Source organism: Carassius carassius, chromosome 6, assembly GCF_963082965.1.
Source record: "Carassius carassius chromosome 6, fCarCar2.1, whole genome shotgun sequence".
NCBI classification, from domain to species: domain Eukaryota; kingdom Metazoa; phylum Chordata; class Actinopteri; order Cypriniformes; family Cyprinidae; genus Carassius; species Carassius carassius.
The window spans coordinates 28197030-28224848 of NC_081760.1; the positions used below are offsets into that span (position 1 = coordinate 28197030).

General features: G+C 37.9%; 3 protein-coding genes across 6 annotated transcripts; 2 read left to right on the forward strand and 1 right to left on the reverse strand.

Annotated features, from left to right (window-relative positions):
- Positions 1-2995, forward strand: LOC132142572 (uncharacterized). The gene is made up of 2 exons (XM_059552535.1): positions 1-222; positions 2032-2995. Exons 1-2 carry the CDS (start codon positions 152-154, stop codon positions 2657-2659), a joined length of 699 nt encoding a protein of 232 aa, XP_059408518.1. The 5' UTR covers positions 1-151; the 3' UTR covers positions 2660-2995.
- Positions 2996-4065: 1070 nt separating this feature from the next.
- Positions 4066-12386, reverse strand: LOC132142573 (E3 ubiquitin-protein ligase ZFP91-like). Of its 4 annotated transcripts, none has more exons than XM_059552538.1 (12): positions 11643-12386; positions 11303-11337; positions 9886-9987; positions 9730-9766; positions 9232-9342; positions 8675-8752; positions 8421-8594; positions 8220-8267; positions 7949-8027; positions 7745-7859; positions 7555-7654; positions 4066-5290 (listed from the first exon to the last, which is right to left on the reverse strand). In XM_059552538.1, exons 1-12 carry the CDS (start codon positions 12035-12037, stop codon positions 4282-4284), a joined length of 2283 nt encoding a protein of 760 aa, XP_059408521.1. In that variant the 5' UTR covers positions 12038-12386; the 3' UTR covers positions 4066-4281. The 4 variants fall into 4 exon arrangements, with proteins under 4 accessions (XP_059408521.1, XP_059408519.1, XP_059408523.1 ...); XM_059552536.1 differs by having other exon boundaries at positions 8220-8270; XM_059552540.1 differs by lacking the exon at positions 11303-11337 and having other exon boundaries at positions 8220-8270; positions 11643-11783.
- On the forward strand, positions 12385-26895 carry LOC132141677 (GTPase IMAP family member 7-like). Its single transcript, XM_059551346.1, has 3 exons — positions 12385-12499; positions 16079-16531; positions 26438-26895. Exons 1-3 carry the CDS (start codon positions 12385-12387, stop codon positions 26893-26895), a joined length of 1026 nt encoding a protein of 341 aa, XP_059407329.1.
- The last annotated feature ends 924 nt before the right edge of the window (positions 26896-27819 follow it).

The window sequence follows — 27819 nt, forward strand, 5'->3', positions numbered from 1 at the left end:
TGTTTGGGGACCAAGAAGAAAAACTGACTTCCTGATAAACAAATGATTGAATCCTTCGATAGACATCTTCTTTTACTGTCTATGATAGCCAGTCATACAGTTTTTCAAAGGATTTGAATGTCAGTTCTCATGAACTTGTATTGAAGTCGATATGAATTCTCTTGTGGGATACGGGCTTTCCTCCGAGTCAGAGGACGAAGAGAAGGAAGACAGTCCGAAGGAGTAAGTAATTCATAACTAAATAAAAATAATAAACACCACTTTATATTTATATTATCCGTTTTCAATCAGTATAGGAGTTTTTAATTTGAGAAAGCCAAGTGTGAAGAGTAGCTGCTGTCCAAAGTTCGTAATCTTGAATCTTAAAGGGATAGCTCATTCAAAAATAAAAATTCTGTCATCATTTACTTATTACAAACCAACATTAATTCTGCATTGGAACAAAATAATATATATATTTGTTCACCATTCACTTACATTATGTGGTGAAGAACTAATTGTCGTACAATATGCTAACTAATTTTGTGTTTTATCTTAAAAGTATAGTTTAACTTGCAGATCATTTAAAAGTAAAATTTCAAAAGCCACTTAAGTGTAATGTCAAATCAAAAGTTTTAATTTAACATACATTTTAAATACGGATGTAACGATTCACTCAACTCAACAATATGCAATTCACGATACTGATTTTCTCATGATTTAAAAAAGGCATTATAAATGAAAAGGTGCCCTTTTTATTATTTCTCAGGCAAAACGATGTACCATGTCTCTTTGTGAAACTGGAATTTTAAAAAGAAATCCCAAATGAATAAATAATACAAGTAAATATAGAATAAAATTTAAAGCCACTATATTTTAATAACAATCCAAACAATGAGTTTGCAAACATGCAGCATGAGCAAATTCAGATTTAAATTAGATAAAATAAAAATAAAAATACTTCAGCTTTGTGAACCTGTTCTACATAATAAAACAATCTGAACAAAACAAAAATGGCAGACGGGCTGAGTGAGACGCAGATCAACTCTTTGACAGCAGGTGGTGCTTATGGAACAGCAGCAATAGAGTGTTTCCTTGGTTACCGCTGGAAACAAAGCAGTGCTGCTTATGAATACTACATTATACAGAGACAAGATGAACAGAAAATATCATATAAAGTTTTCTTCCCCTCACAGATACATTCATATAAACCTCCACCACAGACTTTATTGCGATTCGTGTAACATCTCAACCGACTTGAATCGTCACACATTTTTTTAATCGATTTTCAACCGGCTCGGGTTGCATTGTTACATCCCTAATTTTAAATCAATTTATTTCAATTATCATTTGTTGTGCTTTAAAGATTTTTTTTAAGGTTGTTATTTTGATGTGTTGACTAACATACTAAAGCAAATGTAAACGCTTGATTCTAATTCGAACTATAATGTGTATTTGATATGACATTTAAAGTCAATACATTACTACATTGAAATTTATACATAAAATCAATACATTAACTAAATAATTACAAATGTACTATATTTAAAAATATCTAACATACAAATTTCAATGGAAATGTCATGTGTATTTGAGTTGGTGTATTTATTTGAAATTTTTCAGTACACTTAATCATATTTCCAAGACAATAAAAAGTAATTTTGAAATTACACATTAAGACATAAGTCCTACTGAAGTGGGCCAAAAGCACTCTTAAGTTAAACTAATTGAATTTAATATAAATTTAAACTATAATACAATTTAATTTCAATGCAGTTAACATGCAGTTAAGCACATGAAAGCATTACATTCAGTTCACACTTAAGTATATTATTTCAATAAGTACTCTTTTTAAAAGTATAATAAAGTGTGATGAGCGTGTTTTTTTTTCTACTATGTTAGAATAAACGGAGAACTTTGACAGCGGTGGTCACCATTTATATTTTCATGAATAAATTACAACATAATAGAAAAGGTCCGTTTTTCCTTTAATGAGCTGAGAATCATCATGTATCACTTTATAGATAAACATCTTTAATTATTTCTGCTTAGGTCCTTCAAAAAGACAGAATGTACTGTAGAGAAGACAAAAAGCCATAATTTCCTGTTGGAGTCGGAATCGCTTTCCAGTGAGTCTGAATCTGGTCCAGAGAATGAGGATCAAGAGGAGCCGCCCGCTGCTGATCGCTTTTTTTCTGAGCCCTTGCCAAGCCCATCTGTCCGTCCTCACACACACAAGCTTCCACCTCCACCTCTGGGAGGATCCAGCTCGGTTGGAGCGCTTACAGGCAGCAGTGTGTTTGCTAACCCCTTCAAAGAACTGGCTGAGGAGAGACTGAATGTCCTACAGAAACATGTACCTCTTACTTTACAAGCTCGCCCCACCCAGATTGGCGGTAAGCGCATTTGTGTGGCCTACAGGAAGAATGGCCGTTGCCGCTTTGGAAGCTGCTGCAAGTTCGCACATGACAGCGATCTGCAGAGTAACCTCGTGGTCACCTCTGACAGTGGAACAAAAGACAACGTTGCAATTTCACACAATCATATCTCACCGGCTTCTTGTGAGGAAGACGGAGAGAAAGACAGCGAACAGCGAAAGAAGAGAAGAGTGGGCGTGAATGACTCTCTCATTCCACCAAAACGTGCACTCAAACAGTATGCCAGACTCTCACACCCCTAAGATGTTGTAACATTCAGAAATTCTAAACTTAGTGTCTTTATGACATAATTTGGGCAAAACACCCACAATGCTGTGTTATATAAATTGAGTTAATATGCTACTGATGAGATTATAATTGGTCTGTAAAATGTGTTTCAGACTTTCTACAGAGGAAATGATTTTATAGACAAAGGTGGAGTGGTCAGTAGAAGCAGAGAGAGATTTGTGAAAATATTTCAAACAAATGTAAGGCAAAGATGTCATTATTTTATTTGGGTTTTATCTGGCTTCCTAAACCCACCCTTTTTTATCTTACATTACTCAAAGGTTTTGAAACAATAAATGTGTGTATACAAATTGTGTACTTGATGACTCTAAAAATGTATATGGTCAATATATTTTTTCAAACCTTAGTGTCCCTTTTTATCTTTTATATATTCACAATATATGGGTGTTGTATCTGTTACTGGAGATATTATAGTTTTTTTTTTTCATAAAATTGTTAGCCTATAAATTTAAATGGGATATACAATAATGTTCAAAGGTTCGGAGGCAGATTTGTTTGAAAGAAATTAGTGCATTTATTCAGCAAAGATGCATTAAATGCATGCAGTGACAGAAAATACATTTATAAATAATGTAACAAAAAATTATTTCAAGTTAAGGCTGTTATTTTATAAATCGTGAAACAAAAAAGTATCATGGTTTACACAGCACATCTGTTTTCAATATTTATAATAATAAATGTTTTGTGAGCACATGTTACACAGAAGAGTATTGGCTGCTGAAAATACAGCTTTGCCATCTCAGGAATTAATAAATTTGAAAATGTATTAAAATAGATTTTTTTAATTGTACCAATATTTCACAATATTAGTGTTTACTGCAATTTAGAAAAAAAAAACTTTCAAAACTGATAATACACCAAACATTAGAACAGTGGTGAATATCAGCAATTATAATATTTAAGTTTCTGATTTTTTTGTATTTATATTATTTTTGCCATCATTAAATGCTCAGTTAAAAGTTCATTTTTAAAAACATGACTAATTTAATAACCATTATTATTGTCATTTGACAAATTGCAAAAAAAAAAAAATTTATAGGATGCCTAAATTCACTTTTTCAAAAAAAAAAGCATTTTGTTTTTAATGTGTTATATTTTACAATTATTTAGACAAAATAAGATAGAATTATAATATTGACCATAACATCAAAATAATTTTCTGCTAATGTGTAATATGGATGTATCCCTAATTTCTACAGTACCAATTCAAGCCACATGATGGCACAAGTTTGCTTACACATAATGGCTTTACTCACACAGACCGAAGTGAATTAAGTTCTGTAGAAGCCTATACAGCCACAAAACAACACACTCACTCACACACGCACGCACACACACACAAAACAGATGTTGTTGTCGAAGGGGACTATAACTGTTTATATACAAAATAAACAATGACAATAACTCAAACACAGTCTCCCTGGTTCACACATTTCTACAAAGCTACCAAAAGTTAATGCGATTACATACAATATATTTATGACTCTATATATTTAACTTCAGGGGGTTGTAGGAGTGCGAAAAATAACAGTCATCTCACTATCTTCCATGTCAGACCTTCCACATCCTTCCTTCACTACATCAGAACACGCTGTATCTGGCCGTCTGAACTGTCTGTCATGTTTTGCTCCTCCCCCCCTCCACCCACCTCCCAAACCCCACCCCCATTTCCATTCTCATTAGTCCCGTCTCCCTCCCAGACTACCTGTCTCGTCTCTAAAGGAGTAGCGGAAGACTGGGTTGATGTAGACAAAGGGGGAGGATTGCTCCCGAATCCCAAAATGCTCCGGGAGTCAGCGGGCACCTCTGGAAGGGTTTGGGAGAGGAGGGGAGTATTGGGAGCCGGGTTGTGGCTTGGGGGTCTAGGGAGGGTCTGGTTTTGATGTGACTGGGTGGTTTGAAGAGGCAGCTGCTGTGCAACAGAAAGCAGTGGCGGCTGCTGCTGAGGAAGACCTCTGAAGGCCATGTGGACAATCTGGGATTGAGAGCTGTAGGACTGAATAGGCAGCTGCTGGACCAAAGCGGCCTGCTGGGTGATGCTGGTAGTGGAGGGCTGAATGGGTATCTGATGCATTTGGTGTTGCTGTGAGACGGGAGTCGAGACGAACTGTAGCGGCATCTGCAGGGAGTGAGTGGAGGTCTGCTGCGAGGGAGCTCTGTTCTCCTCTTCTGTCGACGGCAAGGCCAGGGTAACTGGTACCTGCATGGTGTGTAGTGGGTGATCCTGATCCACAACCATCACTGAACCCATGTGTGTCACTGGGGCCACCTGACCCACTGGTATTGCAGAGCTCCCCTGGGCCTCCGAGACCACCTGCTCTGTTTGCATGGAGCCCGTGGAGGTCTCCAGCAGCGTGGTGACTCCAGCAGGAGTGGTGATGAGTTGTCCAGCATTGGCTGCCAGGGCCTCAGCAATGAGCACCTCAGGGTGGCTCTTGGCTTTGTGAGCCACTACACTGTCCTTCTTTTCGAACTTCTTGCCGCAGATGCTGCAGGAGAACTGGTACGTGGCATCAGCGTCGTGCTTCTTCATGTGCCAATTAAGAGAGGCCTTCTGACGGCAAGTGAAACCACAGATTTCACACCTAGGAAGAAATGGAAAGCTTGAAATTTACAGGATTTAATTTTTTATATTGATCTGTAAGATTTTTTTGTTTTTTGACAATTATACAATGTCAAATGTGAAGTGTGTCATTTTTTTTTTACTCTTAAAATAATGAAAATGAACAACTCAAAGACATTCTCCCTGGTACAGACATTTCTACAAAGCTATCAAAAGTTAATGCGATTACATACAATATATTTATGACTGGATATATTTAACTTCAGGGCATGTAGGAGCACGACAATTAACAGTCATCTCACTATCTTCCATGTCAGACCTTCAACGTCCTTCCTTCACTACATCAGAACACGCTGTATCTGGCCGTCTGAACTGTCTGTCATGTTTTGCTCCTCCATGTTCACACCACATTTGACCAATTCCAAACCACATAAATCTTATTAACAACTATGAATCTTGTTTGTAATCATTTATAAGTGATATATAATTGTTAATGAGGGCTGGAAGTAAGAAACGGTATAATTGGGTGTGCATAAAACCTCACAGCTTGTACTTTTGGAGACTGAAGGTAGTTTGTAGTTCTGGAAAATGGTGGCTCTGGAGACTAAAGGGTTCCTGATGGTTCAATTATTGTTTCAACAGCTAGTTTTCCAGCTTAAAATAATAAAGTCTTTTGCCATCTTTTGTCGTTAATATCTTTACACACCATTTATTTTATTTTTATACTTATTTTTAAAAGTTAAACCATCAAGCTTTTAAATTATACATCTTAACCCAAATAAATGTTTAACATCCCTTTTATTTAAAGTAGTCCTGTAATAAGCAGAATAATGAACAGTCAGCTGTTCACAAAATTAAACCCTTCAGGATATACAAAACCTGATTTTGGGTTTTTCTTTTTTTTTTTACAAACATAAAGAGGCTGTACTTAGTCCTTTCAGTTGGAAAAGTAGTAGTGTGGAATAGTTTTTAATAGGGTTGGGTATCAATTGGGTTTTTACGCTAACGGCACCATATCAATACTTTTAAAATGGTACCAGTGCCTAAACAGTGCCTGAACCGATACTTTAAAAAAAAAAGCCACCAAAAACTATGGATAACATTAAAGAACATTAAAATTATTTAAAATAAATCCATGGTTTCACACGCTGCTTGGATGCTCTCATTTCCCAAGCATCCCTTACCCTAAGGCTAATAAATGTATTTCAATATCTGGGCCATTTTTTAATACAAAACCACACACAATGTTTCTACGCTATCTCTGTCAATCAGACAGTTAAAATGAGTGCTGTCTGTCACTGTCTTTAATCCGTTCTGTGAATTACTGTATGCTCATTCCTTATAAATTAGCAACAATGTAGTTTGTAAAGTACAGTACTGTGCAAAAGTCTTAGGCACATTAGTGCACGTTTTATTCAGGTAGCTTTGCAGAAGGGTTTCTTGAAGCGTCTTGGAGATACGACCACAGTTCTTCTGGATTTAGTTTTTCTCTGTTTCATCTGTCGCTTCGTGTAATAACAGACAGATTCGATGATGGTGAGATCAGATCACTGTGTGGAGAACCGGCTGTTGTCAGACTGCTTGTGCATTAAAAAATCTCATTAGATTATTATTCAAATTAATGGCAAAATGAATGTGCTAAAATACTAACGTGCCTAAGACTTTTGCAAAGTAGCGTATGTATAAAGTAAGTATAATTAAATTAAGTATAATTAAAGTAAGTGTTCATATGTGTTAAGGACTAGATTTTCGCTGGAGGAAACAGTTGTGGTGTGATGAGCGGTGAACGCTCCGAAAACTTTACAGTAGGTGGTAAACCGATTGCTCCCTCATGACCTTCTGTATTTATGACAAAGAACTGCACAGATACAGATATTCTAACAATCTATCGATAAACACACTGTGTCCTCTGTTTCTGTTTGAGTCCGTTTGTGCTGCTCCGGCGCAGTCTGCAGATTGAAGAGCGCGCTGAAAGACGGGGAGGAGACCTGTCTAACGCTGGTTTCATATGAAATTTAAGAGGACTGACTTTTAGGTGATTGCGAATTTGTGTACAGTTTATGGAGCTAAATGCTATAACCCCGCTAAAAAAGCCTAGCGATGCCCGTGCTTCTTGCATACATTTCGGAGAACCAGGACAAATATTTCAACTGATTGCTTAGGCATTTAAGAAGCACTGAAATCTGCGTTCTGATTCTGTTCCGTTCATACTGGTTCCATAGGTCCATATTGTCACCTGGTTTCTGTACCTAACCCTAGTTTGTAAGCAGCAGAGATTCGACTTACTGCAGTGGTTTCTCTCCGGTGTGTATCATTCGATGCACAGCCAGGTTGTGAGAGCTCTTGAAGGCTCGAGCACAGAACTCACAGATGTAGTCTCTCTGATCTGCAACAGACTGTACTTATAAAAAGCCACCCGACCAAAGACACTCCATGATAACTATTTCAGTCTTTAAACTGGATCGGTTTATCTTACCGGTGTGATGTTTGGCATGCCGCAGCAGCTGTTTCTGCAGCCGGAAGAGTCGTCCGCATGAGGGATGAGGGCAGACGTACTTCTTCTTCATCAGGTGTTGGTATTTGATGTGATGCTGCAGGACAAAAACCCAACAGAAAGGTTTCAAGTCTAATTTTTGTGTCGGTGTCAGTCAGTGAGGGAAACACTAGTTTGCGTTTGTACCTGTAAGTATCGCGGATGGGCCAGCACTGTACCACATCCTTCCATTTCACAACGCACATACTGCACAGGCGGCTTTTTCCTACAAAACAAAAACAAATGATCTCCAGTTAATATACGGAATTAATTAGTATTTATTTATTCATTTATGCATTTGTAAAGGAAACTTCAGGTTGCAAAGTATGGCATGCTGCAAATTATTACAGGAACTGACATACAGCTCCGCTCATGTTTTAGGACTGTTTTCAGCGTTCGATGTGAGATGCTTTTTTACCTTCTCTTAGGAAGACGAGGACTTTTATCATCTTTCCTTCTTCGCCCTCTTCTAAGACAAACAACAAGATGGTTAATATTTGTTTATCATTCACTAAGTGAGCGTTTAAGTGAGACTGTAAACATAATGAGTCACATTTTGTTGCAGGAGTGTCAAGTTGCGTTTCCATCACAAACATACAGAACAACATCACTGACTCACTTCCTGGGTGGCTCGGCACCTTCCTCGACTTCAGCGGCGGTCTGCACATCTGTGCTCTCCCCTCCCTCGGTTTTGATCTCTGTCTCTTGCTCGGTTGTGGTCTCTGGCAATGCAGCCCTGTCTTTCTTCTCCTTCAGTCTAGTAGGGGGTCTGCGCCTTGCCTTAGGAAAGTCCCTGCACAGAAATACAACAGAAATGTAGATGGTGTAGGAGACGAGGACTTCAGAGCACACAAATACACACTCTTCTCATACTTGGGATCATAGCTCTGGTCATTCAGGTCGTCTCTAAAAGGGACGTCTTCATCACTGCTGACGGCGTCCTCTTCCTCACTGTTGAGGAAAAGAAACATCAGAAACAAGCCATAATCAGCACACATAATCTGATGGATAAGTGAAATCATATCTGGTGCACCCTGCAAATCAGGGTGCAAGAATTTACTACTTTCTCACAAGCAGAAATGTGTTCTCGATGGCCATGACTAGAAAAAAACTATATATTCAATAGAAATTGTCTATATTATGACCTTTTTTGATATTTCAATTACTTTTCTTGGCCTGGACGTCACCGTTTTATAATTCCCTGATATTTACAGGTTTTCTGCGACACTGGAAATCCTGACAAGCGTGAATAATCCATAACTTTCATTTTATCATTGACTGATAACTGTAATCATCCTATAACCCAACATCAGATGTCAGCCATTTATAAAATGAAATGATAACTTTTTCCAAGAGGTTATAACAATGTTTAAGCCTCTAAAGCCATATTATGACTACAATCAGTATATATGCACAAGGTACAACATTACCTATGTGAATGGGGCAGGTAGTTTTCATCTTTTGGATCATCCAAAAATTGATTCTCTTCCTCTTCTACAACGTCCTCATCATCCATGCTCTCCTCTTCCTTTTTCTCCACACTAAAATATGGGAGTAACAATCATAGGGCTTGTTAGACCAACTCCAAAACACTAGAAGCCATCAGTGTCTTCAAAGACCCCACGAAATGGCTTGACGAACACGGTTTTCTTTCCGGTGTTGAAACTGGTCTTATTTCTTTTTAACCAACAGCCAATAGCCTTGTTTACGTCACAGTGTAAATTATGATGCACTACTGGCTTTTGCTAGACAGAGGACAGAAATTTGAATACATTTGGCAATGCAAGATAGTTTTGGTCCATTTTTTTTCATGGAATAGTAACGCCATGCATTTCAAATGCATATAAAGCCACACAAATCCAGCTTTGATTTCATGGGGTCTTTCATTAGAAAGTGTCCATGTGTTCTCATGGTACATGTGCAGTCACCTTGCTCCTGTCTTTTCGATCGCTTTATTGGCCTCCACTGCAAGCAAAATGTGCAACCGTTATAGTTATTTATAGGTATGTTTTGTAGCGTGTATTTGATCAAGCTTTTGCAGTGGACCTGTTCAGTCTACTACATTTAAAAGCTCAGCAGCATACCATAGTCAATGTCCATTTCTGGCTCAATTTTAAACACAGTCCTAGGCGAGCCCCGGCAGGTGCGGGCCCCTGAGCGCACCTGCACCCGTCTGCCGCGGGCCGCTGGAAGAGAACACAGTCACATGAAGCAGAATCAGATCACATCCTAAGGCAAACTGTTTTAACATCTCTTCCTTAAAAATCACTATAATCTATTTTTCTGTATTTTTTATTACTAGTATGTTAGATACTAGTACTTATTCCAATAGAGAGTGAATCTATGACTTGTACATATTCATTGCATACAGTACTAGTATGTATTTCTTTGCTAATAGTCAATATTGCAATAAGCCAATTAGTTAACTAGCTCTTACTGGTTACATATTGCAATTTTTGCCAGTGAATTCTTTGGCAATATGTGACTTAAATATTCAGTACTTTGCAATAAGGTTCTTTAACACAACACCTAAAATGAGCCATACATTTGTTACAGTATATATTACTCCGTTAACATTAATAAAAATACAATTATTCATCATTAATTCATATTAGCCCAGGTCCATTAAATTACATTTACATATACAACTTTTGACTATAATAATGTACAGTATAAGTAAATGCTGAAATTTATATTAACTGAGATTGACAAATGCTTTAGAAGTATTTTCCTTTGTTAGTTCTACTAATGGTAACTTAGTATATAACCTTTTTGTTGTTAACAGATATTCAGATAACTATTCACTACCTACTAGTTTGTATTCCAATGGTTGCTGATATTGATTCCAGTTTTTCCAAGTAATAAACTGAATAGACACTAGTACTTACTCACTATTGCTTTTTATTACACACTAGTAGTTTAAGTCCCAATTATAACTAGTAGTAACATGTTTAATTTTAACTATAAAGCAGCTATTCCGAATAGTCAGTGCTTAAATGACAAATAAAGTTATTGTAACCAGTGAGATAGCAAATGTTAACAGTAACAACTAGGATACAGACTAGTGTCATAATACAAGTAGTAGTATATTGAATAAATTACTACTTTTAAAACTAAAATAGATGGTATATATTGGAGGAAAGTCACTAGTTACAAATAAATAAAGTACTACAACCTGATAAAAAGTTACTAGCAAAACTGTAATAAAAATTAGTCTAAACTGAATACTTATGATACCGGAGTCACAGAGCTTCTAAGAATTTAATGGCAAAAAAAAAAAAAAATAAAAAAATAAACCTTAGGCCTATTTGTTAACTAACAATTCAATTTAATTTTTAATTCAAATGTAACAGAACACGTACTAGTATCTAATGAATACAGTCACTTTTGGAATACTCAGTTTTTTTTAAATAACAAAAATAACTGAATATTATTAAAACGGCTGACTATACACAGCCTCCTCTAGATGCTCATTAAGAAAATAAATGTCATTTAAAGTACCTCGATTAACCAGCGCATCCTTGATTTCTTCAAACCTGTTATAAGACGGAGAAACAGGCTGGTTTATTTATTATGTCTCATCTTTAAGATTCTCCTTCTAGTGTCAAAGATTGAGGGGTGAGTGATTTATTTTGCCCAGCTACTCGCTTAGAAACACAGCTAACGTTACTTTCACTAATGCAAATGTAAACACCGCAGTCTGTCAGCATTAAGTTACGCCTAAATGTGTGAAAGTGGCACAGAAATGCCATGCGTTATTATTAGGACTTGCAGAAGCGAGGCCTTGTTATTGTGACCTAAAACATGTCATGTATATTACAGATTCAAAAGTCGCACGTACTCATCCGGAGGGTCGCAGTCACCGCCGCACTCTCTCCCCGCATCCGATGAACCCGCGGCGGATGCTGCGCTCTTCCTGCGCCGCGGGCATTTCGCTTTCCTCCGGCGATTCGCCGCAGCGTCGCGTGTCACTTCATCCCGGTCCTCCCCGATATCGCTCTGCCTCCACACGGGAATCGTTCGCGTTGACCTGTCACGTAAAACCCGCCCGGAACCCGCTACGCTCGTCGCGGCTCCGTTTGTTTCAGGTGGGCAGGTCACTTCGGTCTTCAAGCAGCCGTCCCCGCGTCCTCTGATTGCCCTGCACGGGGTGGATGTGCTACTCTGCCCCGCGGATTTCTCCATGGCCGTCTCATTCTCCACCTCCTCTTTGTTGTTCGAGAGCTGCGGCTCCATCGCCGCTAAAGTTGTTTTCTCTTACTTCAGGACGCCTCAAAAATTCTCAACGAAATTAAACATGGCTTGAAATAAACAGGAGGCATAAAATATGAAAAATAGTGGGTTGCTAACGGCCCTGATCCGATTGTCAAACATATTTCAAAGGACGCTCTTACTTCTTTTTGCTAATTTAGTGCAAAAATGTAAGCCTACAAATAGAAAACTTAGTTTATCATCTCTATAATAACTGTGCAAAATTAATTTTAAAGACCCAGACCCTATTTTAAGTTCTTAAAGCTATAGTAAGCCACGCTGTTAGCAGGGCCCACTACTGTCGCTCTTTGTTGCGTCTCCTTTAAGTGGAGATGAAGCCGAAGACGATCTCAGCAGCGACACACAGCGCTGCGGCTGTACGTGTGCCAGTTTTCACTGACCTACAAAAGCTCTTCTGTCAAATTCAAACCACCAGCGTCGTTCCAGGTGTACTTTAAATCGAAGAATATGGCGCAGTTGGAGACTCTTGCAGCATTTTAGGCGTTGCTGTCATTTTAGTTAAAGATACACGTTTTTTCCCCCTTTGTTGAATAAAGATAGGAGGCTAGTTAAATAATACCTAGAATGTTAGAAGTTCACTTTTATTTCTATTAATGCTAATAGAATTCTGCTTTTTATTACATGAAAATCACAATAAAACTTAGAACTTTTACCATGCCTATATTATTTATTTTTGATCATCATTTACTTTAGACTTATCATTAATTTTTTCCTGCTTTTTCAAATGTGTGTGTGTGTGTGTGTGTGTGTGTGTGTTTATTTAGTAATAAATATAATATTTATTTAGTAATAAAATAATAAAATAATGTTTAATTAAAATTAAATTAAATATATTAAAAAACATAACTTATACCACAACAATTTTGCCAATAATAATAATAAATGTTTCACACAAAATAAATTAATACAAGTTTTTTAAAATATATTACCGTAATAATAATAATAACAATAATAATAATAATATATTTAAAAAACTTCTATTAATTTATATTTGTGTGAAACAGATTGTTAGGAAAAATACTCAGTGCACTTTCATTTCTATAGCTGTCAACTAGAATTGACTTCATTCCTAAACAGGCTTTAATGATAAATCAACTGTAATAGGGTCATTCCTGCTATACAGTGACTTTTATGTGTAATGAATTATTTTAATATTTTCTCTAAAATGAGTCACATGTTTATAAGATATGGCTTAACTTGTATATTTAGGTCGTCTTTATCACTTAAACAGAGATAATAGAAATTATAAAAATTCTTCAAATGAAATTATCAATTTTCTTCAATTACCTTGTCCATGAAGTCATCTTCCACCCTGTTAGTACATACTTTCTCATCTTCCAAAACCAACAGCAATTTCATTGAGACCATTTTCAAGAAGTGACATAATTTATTTTTTTCCACTGGAATTTAACTGTACAAACTGAGGTAAGTTTCAACTCTTCCTCCTAAATTCTTCTTTAGTTTTTGAAATGTTATCCTGCTTGTCCCACCCTTAAAATTCTACCGTTAGGCTGTATTATGGAGAATGTTTGTCCTATCAAAAAAAGGACAAATCAAAATCTGACATAGTTATAAAAGTTCTGTTAATCTGTAGAAGGTTAGCTAGCTAAACTATGATCACTCGAGCTATGGCTAACTTAGCTCAAAATGTGGAAATTCTAATAAAATAAATTGCATTTAGTGTAAATAGCAAATAACTTATAATTATATATATATATATATATATATATATATATATATATGACTCTGGCAAAATATCAGTGCTGGTATTGCTAGATCTCAGAGTTGCATTTGACACTGTCAATCATAACATACTACTAGAGAGAATGGAAAACTGGGTCTGCTTTCTGGGATGGTACTCAAATGGTTCAGATCATACTTAGAAGGGAGATGTTATTATGTGAGTCTAGGAGAACATAAGTCTAAGTGGACGTCCATGACGTGTGGTGTCTCACAAGGCTCAAATCTTGCACCGCTCTTGTTTAGCCTGTATATTCTCCCACTAAGTCAAATAATGAGAAAGAACCAAATTGCCTATCAAAGCTATGCTGAGGATACCCAGATTTACCTAGCCTTATTTCCAAATGACTACAGCCCCATCGACTCCCTCTGCCAATGTATTGGTGAAATTAATAGTTGGATGTGCCAGAACTTTCTTCAGTTAAATAAGAAAAAAACAAAGTCATTGCATTTGGAAAGAAAGATGAAGTGTTCAAGGTGAATGCATACCTTGACTCTAGGGGTCAAACAACTAAAAACCAAGTCAGGAATCTTGGTGTGATTCTGGAGACAGACCTTAGTTTCAGTAGTCATGTCAAAGCAGTAACTAAATCAGCATACTATCATCTAAAAAACATCGCAAGAATTAGATGTTTTGTTTCCAGCCAAGACTTGGAGAAACTTGTTCATGCCTTCATCACCAGCAAGGTGGACTATTGTAATGGGCTCCTCACCGGCCTTCCCAAAAAGACAATTAGACAGCTGCAGCTCATCCAGAACGCTGCTGCCAGGATTCTGACTAGAACCAGAAAATCTGAGCATATCACACCAGTCCTCAGGTCCTTATACTGGCTTCCAGTTACATTTAGGATTGATTTTAAAGTACTTTCACTCAATGAACTAGGACTGAAATACATTGCAGATATGTTCACTGAATAAGATCGAGTCAGTTAAAAATACTAAGGGTTCACACAAAACGAGGGGAGTCCGCCTTTAGTTACTATGCCGCCCGCAGTTGGAACCAGCTTCCAGAAGAGATCAGATGTGCTAAAATATTAGCCACTTTTAAATCTAGACTCAAAACTCATCTGTTTAGCTGTGCATTTATTGAATGAGCACTGTGCGATGTCCGAACTGATTGCAGTGTATTTTACGTATTCACTGTAGTTTATGTCAAACCATTTTCTATTTTTTTTACTTTTTTTAATTCATTTAAAAAAAGTAATTTTTAAAATCATTTTCAAAGTTTTAAAATTGCTTGTTTTATTTTTGTGATTATTTTTCTTCATGATTAGCCTATTTTACTTTCTTTTATGTAAAGCACTTTAAATTACCATTGTGTACGAAATGTGCTATATAAATAAACTTGCCTTGCCTTGCCTAGAATGCAAAAAAAAAAACCATAAAACTCATGTAACTTTTTTTCCAACACTTTTGAAGCCAAATGTTACCGCATACAAGGAATGACCCTTTATCATGATGCAGTGGCGTCTTGTCTCCTGTAAATGGTAGTCTACACCAGATAATCCTTCCGGTAACTCAAGGATTAAACGAAACTTTTTATAGGAAACAAAAGCTACCAGTTACAAACAGAGTTTCTTGTTTAGAAAATAAATTAGAAATTAAATCATAAAAACTGTAAGGTGTATTTAGCTTACAATTCATGACGTGAAATGGCTTTGTTCATGGGCCATGAACTATGACCATTAAATAGAAGAACTGAAATATTCAAGTGATACCTTTTCTGTAGATTCTGCTGGGGTAGTGGACATTTGTAAGTTTTGTTTTTGTTTGAAATACTTTTGCTTAATAAAATTTCACAGTGGAATGTCTCCTCAAACATTTCCAGTCTTCTCTTCACTGCATCTCTTATTAATAAAAAGATTTAAAAATTGACTTTCTTTATAGCTGCACGGGGCATTTCTCCTGGACCATCACCAAAGACCTCAAAGTCTTGGAATGCATTTTTCTCCTCAGAACTACTGATATATTTTATGATTGTCATTTTAATTGCATTAGGGATTCAGTTGCTTAAGTGTGTATTTTGTCATTTTTTTCCCACTCTAAACTGATTATCTTTTTAACAGTATAAGTGTCAAAATGTGATAAAGTTTGTAACATTATATAAATAATTTCTAGATCTTCACGCAACAAAAACAGGATTTTTTGGATGATATAGGTAAGTTATTTATTTATTATATTTTCATATATAAACTCTACAACACTAGGATGGATGAATAGTTTTACAATGGTTTAATAAATGTATATTTCATTGTTCTTTTGAAATATATATTTGTAATTGCAATTATATTACAAATAAATTATATCAGTCTTGTTCATGTTCAGTGCATTATCCAGACGATCCACCCCGAATTCTTTTGGTTGGAAAAACCGGGGTGGGAAAAAGTGGAACAGGCAACACAATCCTGGGACAAAAGGTTTTTAAATCAGAGATTTCTTCCTCTTCTGTGACTGGACAATGTGAAAAATTTCATGCAGTTATGAATGGCAGAAAAGTGTCCGTCATTGACTCTCCAGGTTTGTTTGACACTAGCCTAACCAAAGAGGAAGTGGTCAACAGAATTAAACGCTGTATTCCTCTCTCTGCTCCTGGTTCACATGTCTTCTTAGTTGTGATTCAGCTGGGCAGATTCACAGATGAAGAGGCAGAGGCTGTTAGAATCATTCAAGCCGTTTTTGGTGAGGAATCTTCCATGTACACCATGGTACTTTTCACTCATGGAGATCGATTGGAGGACAAAAAGTGGTCGTTTCTTTGATTAAAGCATTAAGCAAATTCTTCCTGTGACCTACGTGAAAACTGACCATGTGGCTAGGGAAAGAGGGTACTGAAAAATCTCATGATTTATAGATTGTATTTTTGAAACTTACTTTACAAAGAGTTATTCATTAATAGTAACAAAGCACATATACATTGTACATTTGGGTGAATGGAAAATCTGAAAGTTTAATCATTTGAAGGTATGGGTATATGAAGGTGTATATGAAGGTGTATGTAAAATCTCTGAGAAATGTGTCTCTGTATTGCAAACTCTGGACTGGACAAGGACTGCTTTCATTTATGTGTTCTGTATAAGCTGTTCTTGAAATATTTTTTGTGTTTACAAAGTGAGATCCTTTATATACCTTGTGACCTTAAGTACTTTTACTCGTATATAAGTCACTAAATGACCTAGGACCGAAATATATTTCAGATATGCTCACTGAATATAAGCCTAACAGACCACTCAGATCATTAGGAATCGAGTCAGTTAGAAATACCAAGGGTTCACACAAAACAAGGGGAGTCCTCCTTTAGTTACTATGCCGCCCGCAGTTGGAATCAGCTTCCAGAAGAGATCAGATGTGCTAAAACACTAGTCACATTTAAATCTAGACTTAAAACTCATCTGTTTAGCTGTGCATTTATTGAATGAGCACTGTGCAATGTCCGAACTGATTGCACTATATTTTCACTGTATTTTTAATTTATTTTATGTAAAATCATTTTGTAAGAGAACTACTACTGCACACTATCCTAGGCTAACAAGATGGCCGCCGATGACAGATACCACTATTGATGGCAAAACTATAGTGGAAGATGAACTGTTAAGCTTCCTTTCTGTCAAACTGAAGACTGTGCCTCAGGATGACATTATCCTGATGGCTGTAAATCACTTTGGATCAGAGTGGATTGAAAACTCCAAGAAGGTCCTGTTTGAACTGTGTCCTGGCACTGGGCAGCATTGTGTAGCTCACAAAGGGCAACTGAAAGATGTCAACAATGTTAAGAGCTGTCTAAAACTACTGAATGAGGTTGGTGAGAATGTTCCTCGCTTTGTGTCCTATCACTTGGATGATTTACCATCAGAGACTTTTAATAGCCTCGATGTCTCTTGCCTGGTTAGTAAGATTGATCGCCTAAGTGTAGAGATGGCCTCCATGAAAAATACTGTGAGTAAGCAGGCGACTGAATGTGAGAACCTTCGTGGAATAACTACAGACATTAGCAAACGACTGAGTGTGATTGAGCAACCCAGTGCCAGCAAGGGGAATGCAGCCACAACCATGGCCAGTGAGGAGGCCCAGCTTCATGGACCAAGTCACAGGGAGTCTGCACCCTCGGCGTTGCCTGTCACTGAGGAGACAGCTGGCGGGGGGATTGAGGTGGCGATGTCCCCTGCATGGAGCCGTGTATTAAAGCATGGCAAGCGCAAGCAACATTCTGGAAAACGATCTACTGCTGCAGTACAGAACAAGACTAGTATGAATCCTCCCAGAGAGAAGAAGACCTATGGAATAGTTGGAACTGGTGCTGTGGAGAACATACATGCAGTGACAACTAAGCTGGTGAGTGTGTTTGTGACAAAGCTTGCTCCTGACCTAGACTCAGAGACTCTGGCTAGTTATTTAAAAGAACAACTTTCCAGAGATGTGATTTGTCAGAAGATTGGCACTGAGTATACTCGCTACAGCTCTTTCAAAGTTACAGCTGAATGCAAGGAAGTAGCAGAGATGTATGCACCACAGCTGTGGCCAGAAGGGACCTATGTAAGGCGCTTCTATGAGAATCGCAAGCCTAGGGCTGCGGTAGGGTCAGGTATTAAAGCATCACTTGTGTGCGCCTGAGCCAAGGGCGTCCCATGCATGTTAAACAATGATAAACTGCTATGAGAGTTGTGTCTTATAACTCTCGTGGTCTGCAGCTTGGACAGGATGCTGGAGCGAGAGCCCAACGCACTGTCATTGACAAGCTCTTTGAGAATGCTGATGTGGTGTGTTTGCAAGAGACTTTTTTAGCTATTCAAGATCTGGATAAACTTAACACTGTGCATAATGATTTCCATGGGGCAGGGGAATCCACGACAGACCTAAACACCAGAATTCTGCGTGGCAGGATCCCAGGAGGTGTGGCCATATTCTGGCACAAGAAACTTGACCCATTAGTCACTGTGATCAGGTTAGATGTGGACTGGTGCATAGGAATTAAGGTGATGCATAATAAGAATGTTTTTATAATCTTAAATGTATACACTCCATATGAATGTCACAAAAATGAAAATGAGTACTTGAATAAGCTTGCTTTAATTGAGTCTTACATAAGGCAAAGTGAATATACATCCATATTTGTCTTGGGGGATCTGAATGCTGATATATCAGATACTAATTCACTTTTTGGTCAACACTTGACACAATTCTGCAAAGATAACAAGGTTATTTTGTCCACTAAGGAATTACTGCCAGCTGATAGCTATACACATGTGAGTGAAGCTTGGCATACTATATCCTGGTTGGACCATTGTATATCTACAGCTGATGCACATGATTGTATAAAGGAGGCTGAGATCCTATATGGTTTGGCCACAGCAGACCATATTCCTGTCTCTATGTTCATAAATATTAAGGGTCTACCTGAGCTTGTCTGTAGTGACAGCCATAAACCAGGTGAGATACTGGACTGGACAAGGCTTACAGAAGATGACCTGCAATATTACAAGTTATTGACTGATGTGCACTTGAGAAATATTGAGTTACCTGTTGATGCAATTATGTGTGTGGATAGCAGCTGTAAGAATGCAAGTCACAATAATGACCTATGTGCAATGTATGATAGAATTGTGAACTGTTAGTTGATGGAAGTGAACCACTAAGAAGTAAAGTGGTGAAACAACATACTGTAAGACCAGGGTGGAATGATTATGTCCATGATGTTCATATGGAGGCAAGAAATGCATTTAGAAGATGGGTCTTAGCAGGCAAACCTAGGCACGGCCCAGTCTGTGAGCACAAGGTACGGTCTAATGCTAGGTTTAAATATGCTGTGCGTTTTATAAAAAGAAATGAGCAGACTATGAGGGCGAACTCTATGGCGAGAAAGTTACAATCTAATAATGTTTATGAGTTCTGGAAGGAGGTGAAAGTGGTTAACAACAGCAAAATGCCACTGCCTTCTAGTATTGATGGTATTACTGAACCTGAAAATATTGCAGAGCTATGGAGGAGACACTATGAGAACATTTTTAACTGTGTGAAGAGTGATGTGTTTAACATAGGAGAGATACCTCATAGTGATTGTGTAGTCATTGGACCGGAGGAAGTATGTTATGCTATTGACAAACTTAAAATGAACAAAGCCTGTGGGCGGGATAGAATAACAGCAGAACATCTGAAATACGCTAGTCAAAGTATTTCAGTTTTACTTGCTCTTTGCTTTTCTGGGTTAATGAAGCATGGCATACTTCCTGGATCCATGTTATCTGTCTTGCTAGTACCTGTAGTTAAAAATAAGACTGGTAAATTAACTAGTATAGATAACTATAGACCTATTGCACTCGCAAGTATACTATCCAAGGTACTAGAAGGGATCCTTATGTATAGGATTGCAGAATACATAGCGTCAACGGATAATCAGTTTGGTTTTAAGAACAAGCATGGAACTGATCTGTGTATTTATGCACTTAAAGAAATTGTCCATAGGTACAGATCACGCAATAGCACAGTCTTCATGTGTTTCCTGGATGCGTCTAAGGCTTTTGATCGTATCAACCATGGGAAACTGTTTGGTAAACTACATGAGCGTGGTGTCCCCTCTTACCTAATCAGGATATTGCAGTTCTGGTACTCTCACCAAACTATGCAAGTCAGGTGGGGGATGAGTTTGTCAACACCCTTCTATGTCTCCAATGGAGTGCGGCAGGGCGGAATTCTGTCTCCGCTGCTATTCAATCTGTACATGGATAATTTATCTAGGGAGCTAAAGGGTTGTAGAACTGGCTGCTTGGTGGGGGATAGTCTCATTAATCATATGCTTTATGCTGATGATTTGGTGGTACTGTCTCCCTCCAGTGCTGGCCTGCAGCAACTTCTTAGAATATGCTCTCAATATGGACTAATGTTTGATATAAAATTTAACTCAATGAAGAGTGTGGTGCTGATCGCTAGAACAAAGGACGATAAGAAGTGTGTCTATCCTTCTTACTCATTGGCAGGTGAACCACTAGAGGTTGTAAAGAAAGTTAAATATCTGGGACATGTGATAAGAGATGACCTCTGTGATGATGATGATGTGCAGCGTCACTGTGGAAAACTGTATGGGCAGGCAAACATGCTGGCACGCAAATTCCACATGTGCACTCCTGATGTTAAAATCTCACTCTTCAAAACCTATTGCACTCCACTGTATACTGCCCACCTGTGGTGTAATTTTAGTGAGTCGAAAATGAAAAAACTTCAAGTGGCTTATAATGATGCACTGAGAATTGTGCTTAAAATTCCTAGGTGGAGTAGTGCCAGTGAAATGTTTGTGTCTAACAATGTGCCCACTTTTAATGCTGTTTTAAGAAATTTTATGTATAGATTCATGTGCAGACTGACGGGGTCTAAGAATATGATCATTGTGTCCATAGTTGATGTTTCTAAGAGTGACACAAGGTACACATCTTGCTTTTGGAAACATTGGACCCGAAGCCTGTATATGTTTTAATGATGCCTCACCTGCATCATACTTAAATGTTTTGTATTGTCTTGTATTTATGTATATATCTGTACTGTGTTGTCTCTATGGACCTCTGTGTCTTGAATAAAAAAGTTGATTGTAACTGTTTTAAATTCATTTTAAATAAGTAATTTTTTAAATAATTTTAAAAGTGTTAAAATTGCTTGTTTTATTCTTGTTATTATTTTTCTTCATTATTATTTTACTTTCTTTTATGTAAAGCACTTTGAATTACCATTGTGTACGATATGTGCTATATAAATTAACTTGCCTTGCCTTGCCTCTAACAAATTATAGGCCCATTTCAAATCTTGCTTTTCTGGTTAAAGTCCTGAAACATGTTGTTATGCAACAATTGCGTTCTCATTTGTCATTGAACAACCTTTTAGAGCCTTTCCAATCTGGGTTTAGGTCAAGGCACAGTACTGAGACTGCTTTGGTTCACGTTATGAACAACCTCCTGGACTCAGCTGACTCTGGTGCCTCTACCATTTGGTTTTGTTAGACCTGAGTGCAGCATTTGATACAGTATAATAATTTCCATCCATTTAGATTACATAGTTTTAACATAAATTAAATCAATAAACATAATATGACTCATATGCGTCAGTCATATGTGAATGAAACAGGTAAGTTTTATGTAATAATTCACAGCAAAGTCCCCACACTGCTTAGTGCTCATGTGTTTCCACACTACAGAGTGTTAAAATTGCATTGAAGCAGTGTTGGAGTGAAGAAGATAATTAACTGTGTGCTCATAAAAAATGTATATAGCTTAACCAGCAAAGCCAGGTAAAATAATAAATAAAAGTTGCTGGCACATGATTAACTGACCCCATTAGAAGTCAAATTTTCAAATAAAATGATGTTGGATTGCTTTAGCATTGTTTTTAGCTTCAGATGAAGTAGTACTGTTAAAAAAAAAACAGATGATTTAAATAATTTCCAAATCACTTCATGCATGAAAAGTTGCTCCTGTCATGTGCGTGGAGGCCGCGACACTGCTGCAAAGGGTGCGATAGAGTCGGTCCCTCCAGCCGTCATGAATTCGAGGGCAAGAGAGTGGTTCCACTGAAACTGTTTCAGAAGCTCCTGGGGCATATGGCATCCGCAGCGGCAGACATACTGCTCGGGTTACTCCATATGAGACCGCTTCAGCACTGGCTTCACGACCGAGTCCCGAGATGGGCAAGGCAACAGGGCACACTCTGAGTACGGCTTGCTCTGCACTACTTCAGGGCCCTGCTGAAGGACAAGCATGTTCTGGTCTGTACGGAAAACACTATGACCGTACTGTACATCAACCATTAGGGCGGACACGCTCCCGCCGCATGTCGCAGCTCACTCGCCATCTCCTCTTGTGGAGTCAGAAGCATATGAGGTTGCTTCCATATGAGGATGAGGAGCAGGTCCACATGGTTGCACCTTTTTGGCCCAGCCAGACCTGGTTTCCCGAACTTGTACTCCTCGCGACAGCCCCTCCAGAAGGTCTACGTGGCCGCCATCTCGACTCACCATGACCCTATTGATGGTTAGTCTCTTGGGAAGCATGATCTGATCATCAGGTTCCTGAGAGGGGCCAGGAGGCTCAATCTTCCTCGCCCCCAGCAAGTTCCCTCTTGGGACCTCGCAGTGGTCACTCAACTAGGAGTGTAGCCTCCTCCTAGTCCTGGGTTCCTCCAGCACTGTTGATGTCCAGCACTTGCATGCATGCCCTTCGGTCAGCCCTGTATGGGACTAGGTGCCTCCATGTGTTGTGAATCCCCTTTTTTGGGCAATCCCACATGTGTATTCCACATTAAGTCTCTTCGTAGCAGGTGTCTTTCCCTTGGCAAGCACCTTGCCAGCTCTATTGTTTAAATCTTCCACCCTGCGGGCTGGTACCTCTCGGTTGGTACCTGCCTTTGTAAGTCCTCCTACGAGCAGGCAGCCTGCTAGCATACGTCCAGGTGGAATATGCTACCCAGTGTATTCTGTGTCAGCTGTAGGCTCTCACTCGTGCTGACCTCACGAAAGGGTGCTATCACTCACACAGGTCACTGGAAGACAGCCATGTGGCATTTTGTAAGGGACCCCATTCGTCAGTCTTTCTGACGTAATGTAGAACGTGCAGGAGGGAATGTAGACGTTACGTCCCTTTGCCACATCGCTGTTCCACTGAATGGCCGGGTCACTGGGCTCGGCTCCTCAGCGAAGACTTGAGTGCGAGTTGCTCACGCTGCTCCTTATATACCCGCACAGCGGGGCAGAGCTCGCGATGTACCATGTGTACCAGTGGCTCATTTTGTTACCACTCGAAGGTGATTGGGCTGGGCGAGATCCCCATTCGTCAGTCTCTTTCTGACGTAACGTCTCCATTCCCTCCTTCAGGGAATGAGGCTTGCTTCGGACGCAAGCTTCAGACGAAGAAGTGAATGACGTGTTCTCCTGGTGCCTGTTTATAGTCGCGCTGGTAGTGATACCATAGGCTGTTGCTGGCCAACTCGTTGGTGTTTTTTCAATGTATGCTTCAGACACAGGTCACGACAAGGTGTTCCCCCATAGCGACCCCTAGAGGACGAAATATCTCGTTCTCTACTCAGAGAACCATGGTTATATTCGTAACCTGAGACGTTTTCCCTATTGCTCTGCTGTAGGTTGCCCACCCCTGCTCTACATCATGGGTTCTTGAACCTCTCCATGAAGTACCCTCAGCAATGCAGGTTTTGTATGTCTCCTTATATCTGACACACCCACTTCAGGGCTCCACTAATAAGGACATACAAAATGTGCAGGGCAGGACTGGAGTTGAAAACCGCTGCTCTACATAAGCCATCAACAAACAAACATGGTTGTCTGGTTTTGTTATTCAGTACAAAACTACTTACCTATGGATTACTTACCAGTGCACTGAACTGCCCCAACCTTCCAGGTCTGTTTGACACCAACACTAACAAAATTAAACTCTTTATTCCTCTCTCTGCTCCTGGTCCACATGTCATCAACTGGGTGTCCAAACACTTCATGAAAGTGGACAATGAAGCTGTAGAGTGATTGAGCAACCAGTCCAGCTTGCTACTGGATCATATAAGCCCATTAAGAATTCTAAATTAATCGATTTTAAGTACATTTTCAGTAATGCACAAGCAGTTTTACAATTTGTAAAGGTTTGTCCAATTGTAATGCACAAACCTCTATAGGGAAGCAGACTGGACTTCCTATCTTCAGGGCTGATGCAGATAACAGCTGCTCCATTACACAGACATTAAAAAATGCAGCCAAATATGTAGTCTTAATGTAAACTGAATTTACAACTTATCTTGCTCATTACCATGCAGTGCAGCTTTGTTTGCTTTGGTGGCAGTCAAAACCATGTGACCCATGAATAAAAACAAGTCAAGCAGGTTTATGTTCATTACTGTTTATATAGGGACAGAGTACATAGAAACGAAACGGATAGAGAAAAGGATACACAGCATAGAAGTAGGAATTACTTGCTCCCACAATGAAAGGTGAGAGAAAGTGTGTGCACATATTCAGTGATTCAATTAAATTTTGTGTGTGGTTTGATAAATCTTTTTAATTAGAAACAGATGGTGTCATTAGGAAAAGAATGTAACCAGTATATATATATATATATATATATATATATATATATAGAGAGAGAGAGAGAGAGAGAGAGAGAGAGCACCAAATATACCACCAAACCGAGCTCATTTGGAGTTAATTAATAAAAGATAAAAAATAATTGAAAATAGTGGCATTAATAATGAGCAATTAAAAAAGACAACTTTGTGAAATACCACAATCATTTTTGAAAGTGTTGTAATCACTTTTAAAAGTGACGCTTTTGTTTGATAAAATGTATCACCATTTCCTGAAATTTTACAAATTTTCCAATTTAAAAGAAAGAACAATAGATTTTTTTCTCACTTTCTCAGTAGACATGGAAGCAAATGAACAACATTCAAATATGTCAAGAGGATCAACATTTTTCAAGTGGAAAGTACTTGCTATAATTGTAGCCATAGCTGCAGTATGTGTGGTAAACCAGGTATGTATTAAGAAATTCATTTAGAACAGCCAGAAACCATACTACCATGGGTATATTTCATTTGCGGAATTCTCCAATGCAAAATATCAATCAGAAGAAATCATAAGGCTTTAGTTCAAAGGGCATTGGCAGCAAGGAACAAGGTTCACCATTGTGCAATGCCTCGGCTACATAAAGTTTATCCAAACCAAATTAAAATCAATTGAAATTGGGTTTCTGGCATCTTTAGAGAGTTTAAAGAATCTTGTGGTTTGTTTTTGGTTATAAAGTACACAAGATATGACAGTTAATGGAATTACCTTGACCAAGTTAGATTACATAAAAAGTGATACAATTACTAAATCTAATTTATTTTATACAGAAATTCATCATCTCATTTTGGAGTTTCAAATCTTACAAAATATAATTACATTTATATATTTGAAAGTAATTATACTTAAATATACTATGCATAAAAAAATATAAAAAAGAAACATCTCCCCATTGGGCAGCATTAAAATTGCATGACTGTAGATATTGTTGAAAACAATAATATAATGTGAAACAATGTATAAAATTACATACTTAACTTTCAGACATGTGTGGAACAAAACCACAGCTCAAGTGATTTAGGTCATGTTTATATTTCTCAAATACAGGTGTAAAATATTTATAGCTATAACACATACTTTTATTATTACCTTTATATGTATATGAGGGCTAAATTATAAATAACGTAATTTGTATTAATCATCCAGGTGAAGAGCTACAGATTGTTTTGGTTGGAATAACAGGGGCAGGAAGAAGTGCAACAGGAAACAACATCCTGGGAAAAGATGTTTTTAAATCAGAGATATCATCCTGCTCTGTGACCAAGCAATGTGAAAAATATTATGCAACAGTTAATAGAAGAAAAGTATCAGTTATTGACACCCCAGGTCTGTTTGACACCAGCTTAACTGCAGATGAAGTGATCAAAATAATTAAGCATTGCATTTTGTTCTCTGCTCCTGGTCCGCATATCTTTTTTCTTGTGATTCAGCTGGGCAGATTTACAGATAAAGATGCAGAAGCAGTTAGAATCATTCAAAACATTTTGGTGAGGAATACTACATATACACCATTGCACTGTTCACACATGGAGATGAAATTAAGGGGAAAAATATTCACACATTTGTGCGGGACAGCCCAAAACTGGTCAATATCATTAAAAACTACAGTGGAAGATTCCATGTGTTCAGTAATGAAGCAAAGAATCCAGAACAGGTCGTTCAGTTGTTTGAACAGATTGATAAAATAGTCACTGGAAATGGGGGGCAACATTACACCAATGAGATGCTTGACACTGTAGAGAGAGCGATTGAGGTGGAAAAATTTCACATCCTAAAAGAGAAAGAGGAGGAGGAGGAGAGACAGAAGGAAATAGATGGTCTGAGGGATAAACTTGTAGGAGAAGCATTTGAAAAAGCAAAAGAACAACTGGAAAATGAGTATGAACAGCAGGCACGATGGCAAGCTGAGAAAAACATTGTTCATATTCGCAATGGAAGGTTTTCTTTTCTTAATGATGTCATTAAGAACTTTTTTCTTCAATAAAATTAAAATCTGTAGTTCAAAGGAATATTTCACTCATATTTTATATGGAATCACATGCATTATACTTCCTGCTTAAATAAAATTTAAGTAAATAATAAATAAATGCATTTAATATAGCAGAGAAAATGTTGTATGGGAGTTTTACTTCAGTAAACATGAAACAATAGCCTAACATACACACCCACAATTTGAATGTCTTCTCAAGCACAGGCAACTGCTGTCTCCCAAATTGTTCATTCACTGCTTTTGTAGTAAATGTTTTATAATGTTTCAAATGGGGAAGGAGAAAAGGAAAAAATAGTGTGAATTCCAACACCACGTACCTGAGAACAAGAAGATGTTTTACAAGAATTTGGGACAAGCAACCCAAGATTAATGATCGAAGAGACAACACATCATGACTGTCATGAGTAAAACCATGAGGGAAATGGTTCCTTGTGTTTTTCCCTACTCATGACAGAGACAGGGACCTTTTGTTTTCCTCACAGAACACATCACATTCACATAAATTCCATTCCATTGAATAACTCCATGTCATCTAAATAACCCACATATTTGCCTTTTGCGTTCCAAGCACTCATTTTTATGTCCTTTTAAATAACTATTGAATAGTTCATAGGTTTATTTCTGAGTTTGGTATGGATGTGTGTGAAAAGTCCTCTGGATCTCTCACATTTGTCTCAAATCTCAGTCTCAAAAATATCAAACAATGTGCTCAGATTTTTTTCCAACACTAAAGACTCGAGAGCTCTCAAATTTGTCTCCTCTTAATTTCAGAAGTGATCTCAATAATTTTACAAAGTGTGCTCCAAGTCAAATTTCTCAATATGAGCTCAAACATATAACATATATTTCTTCCATATAAAATGTATAAATAATAACAGTGAAAGTGGCATGACATACAGCCAAGTATGGTGACCCATA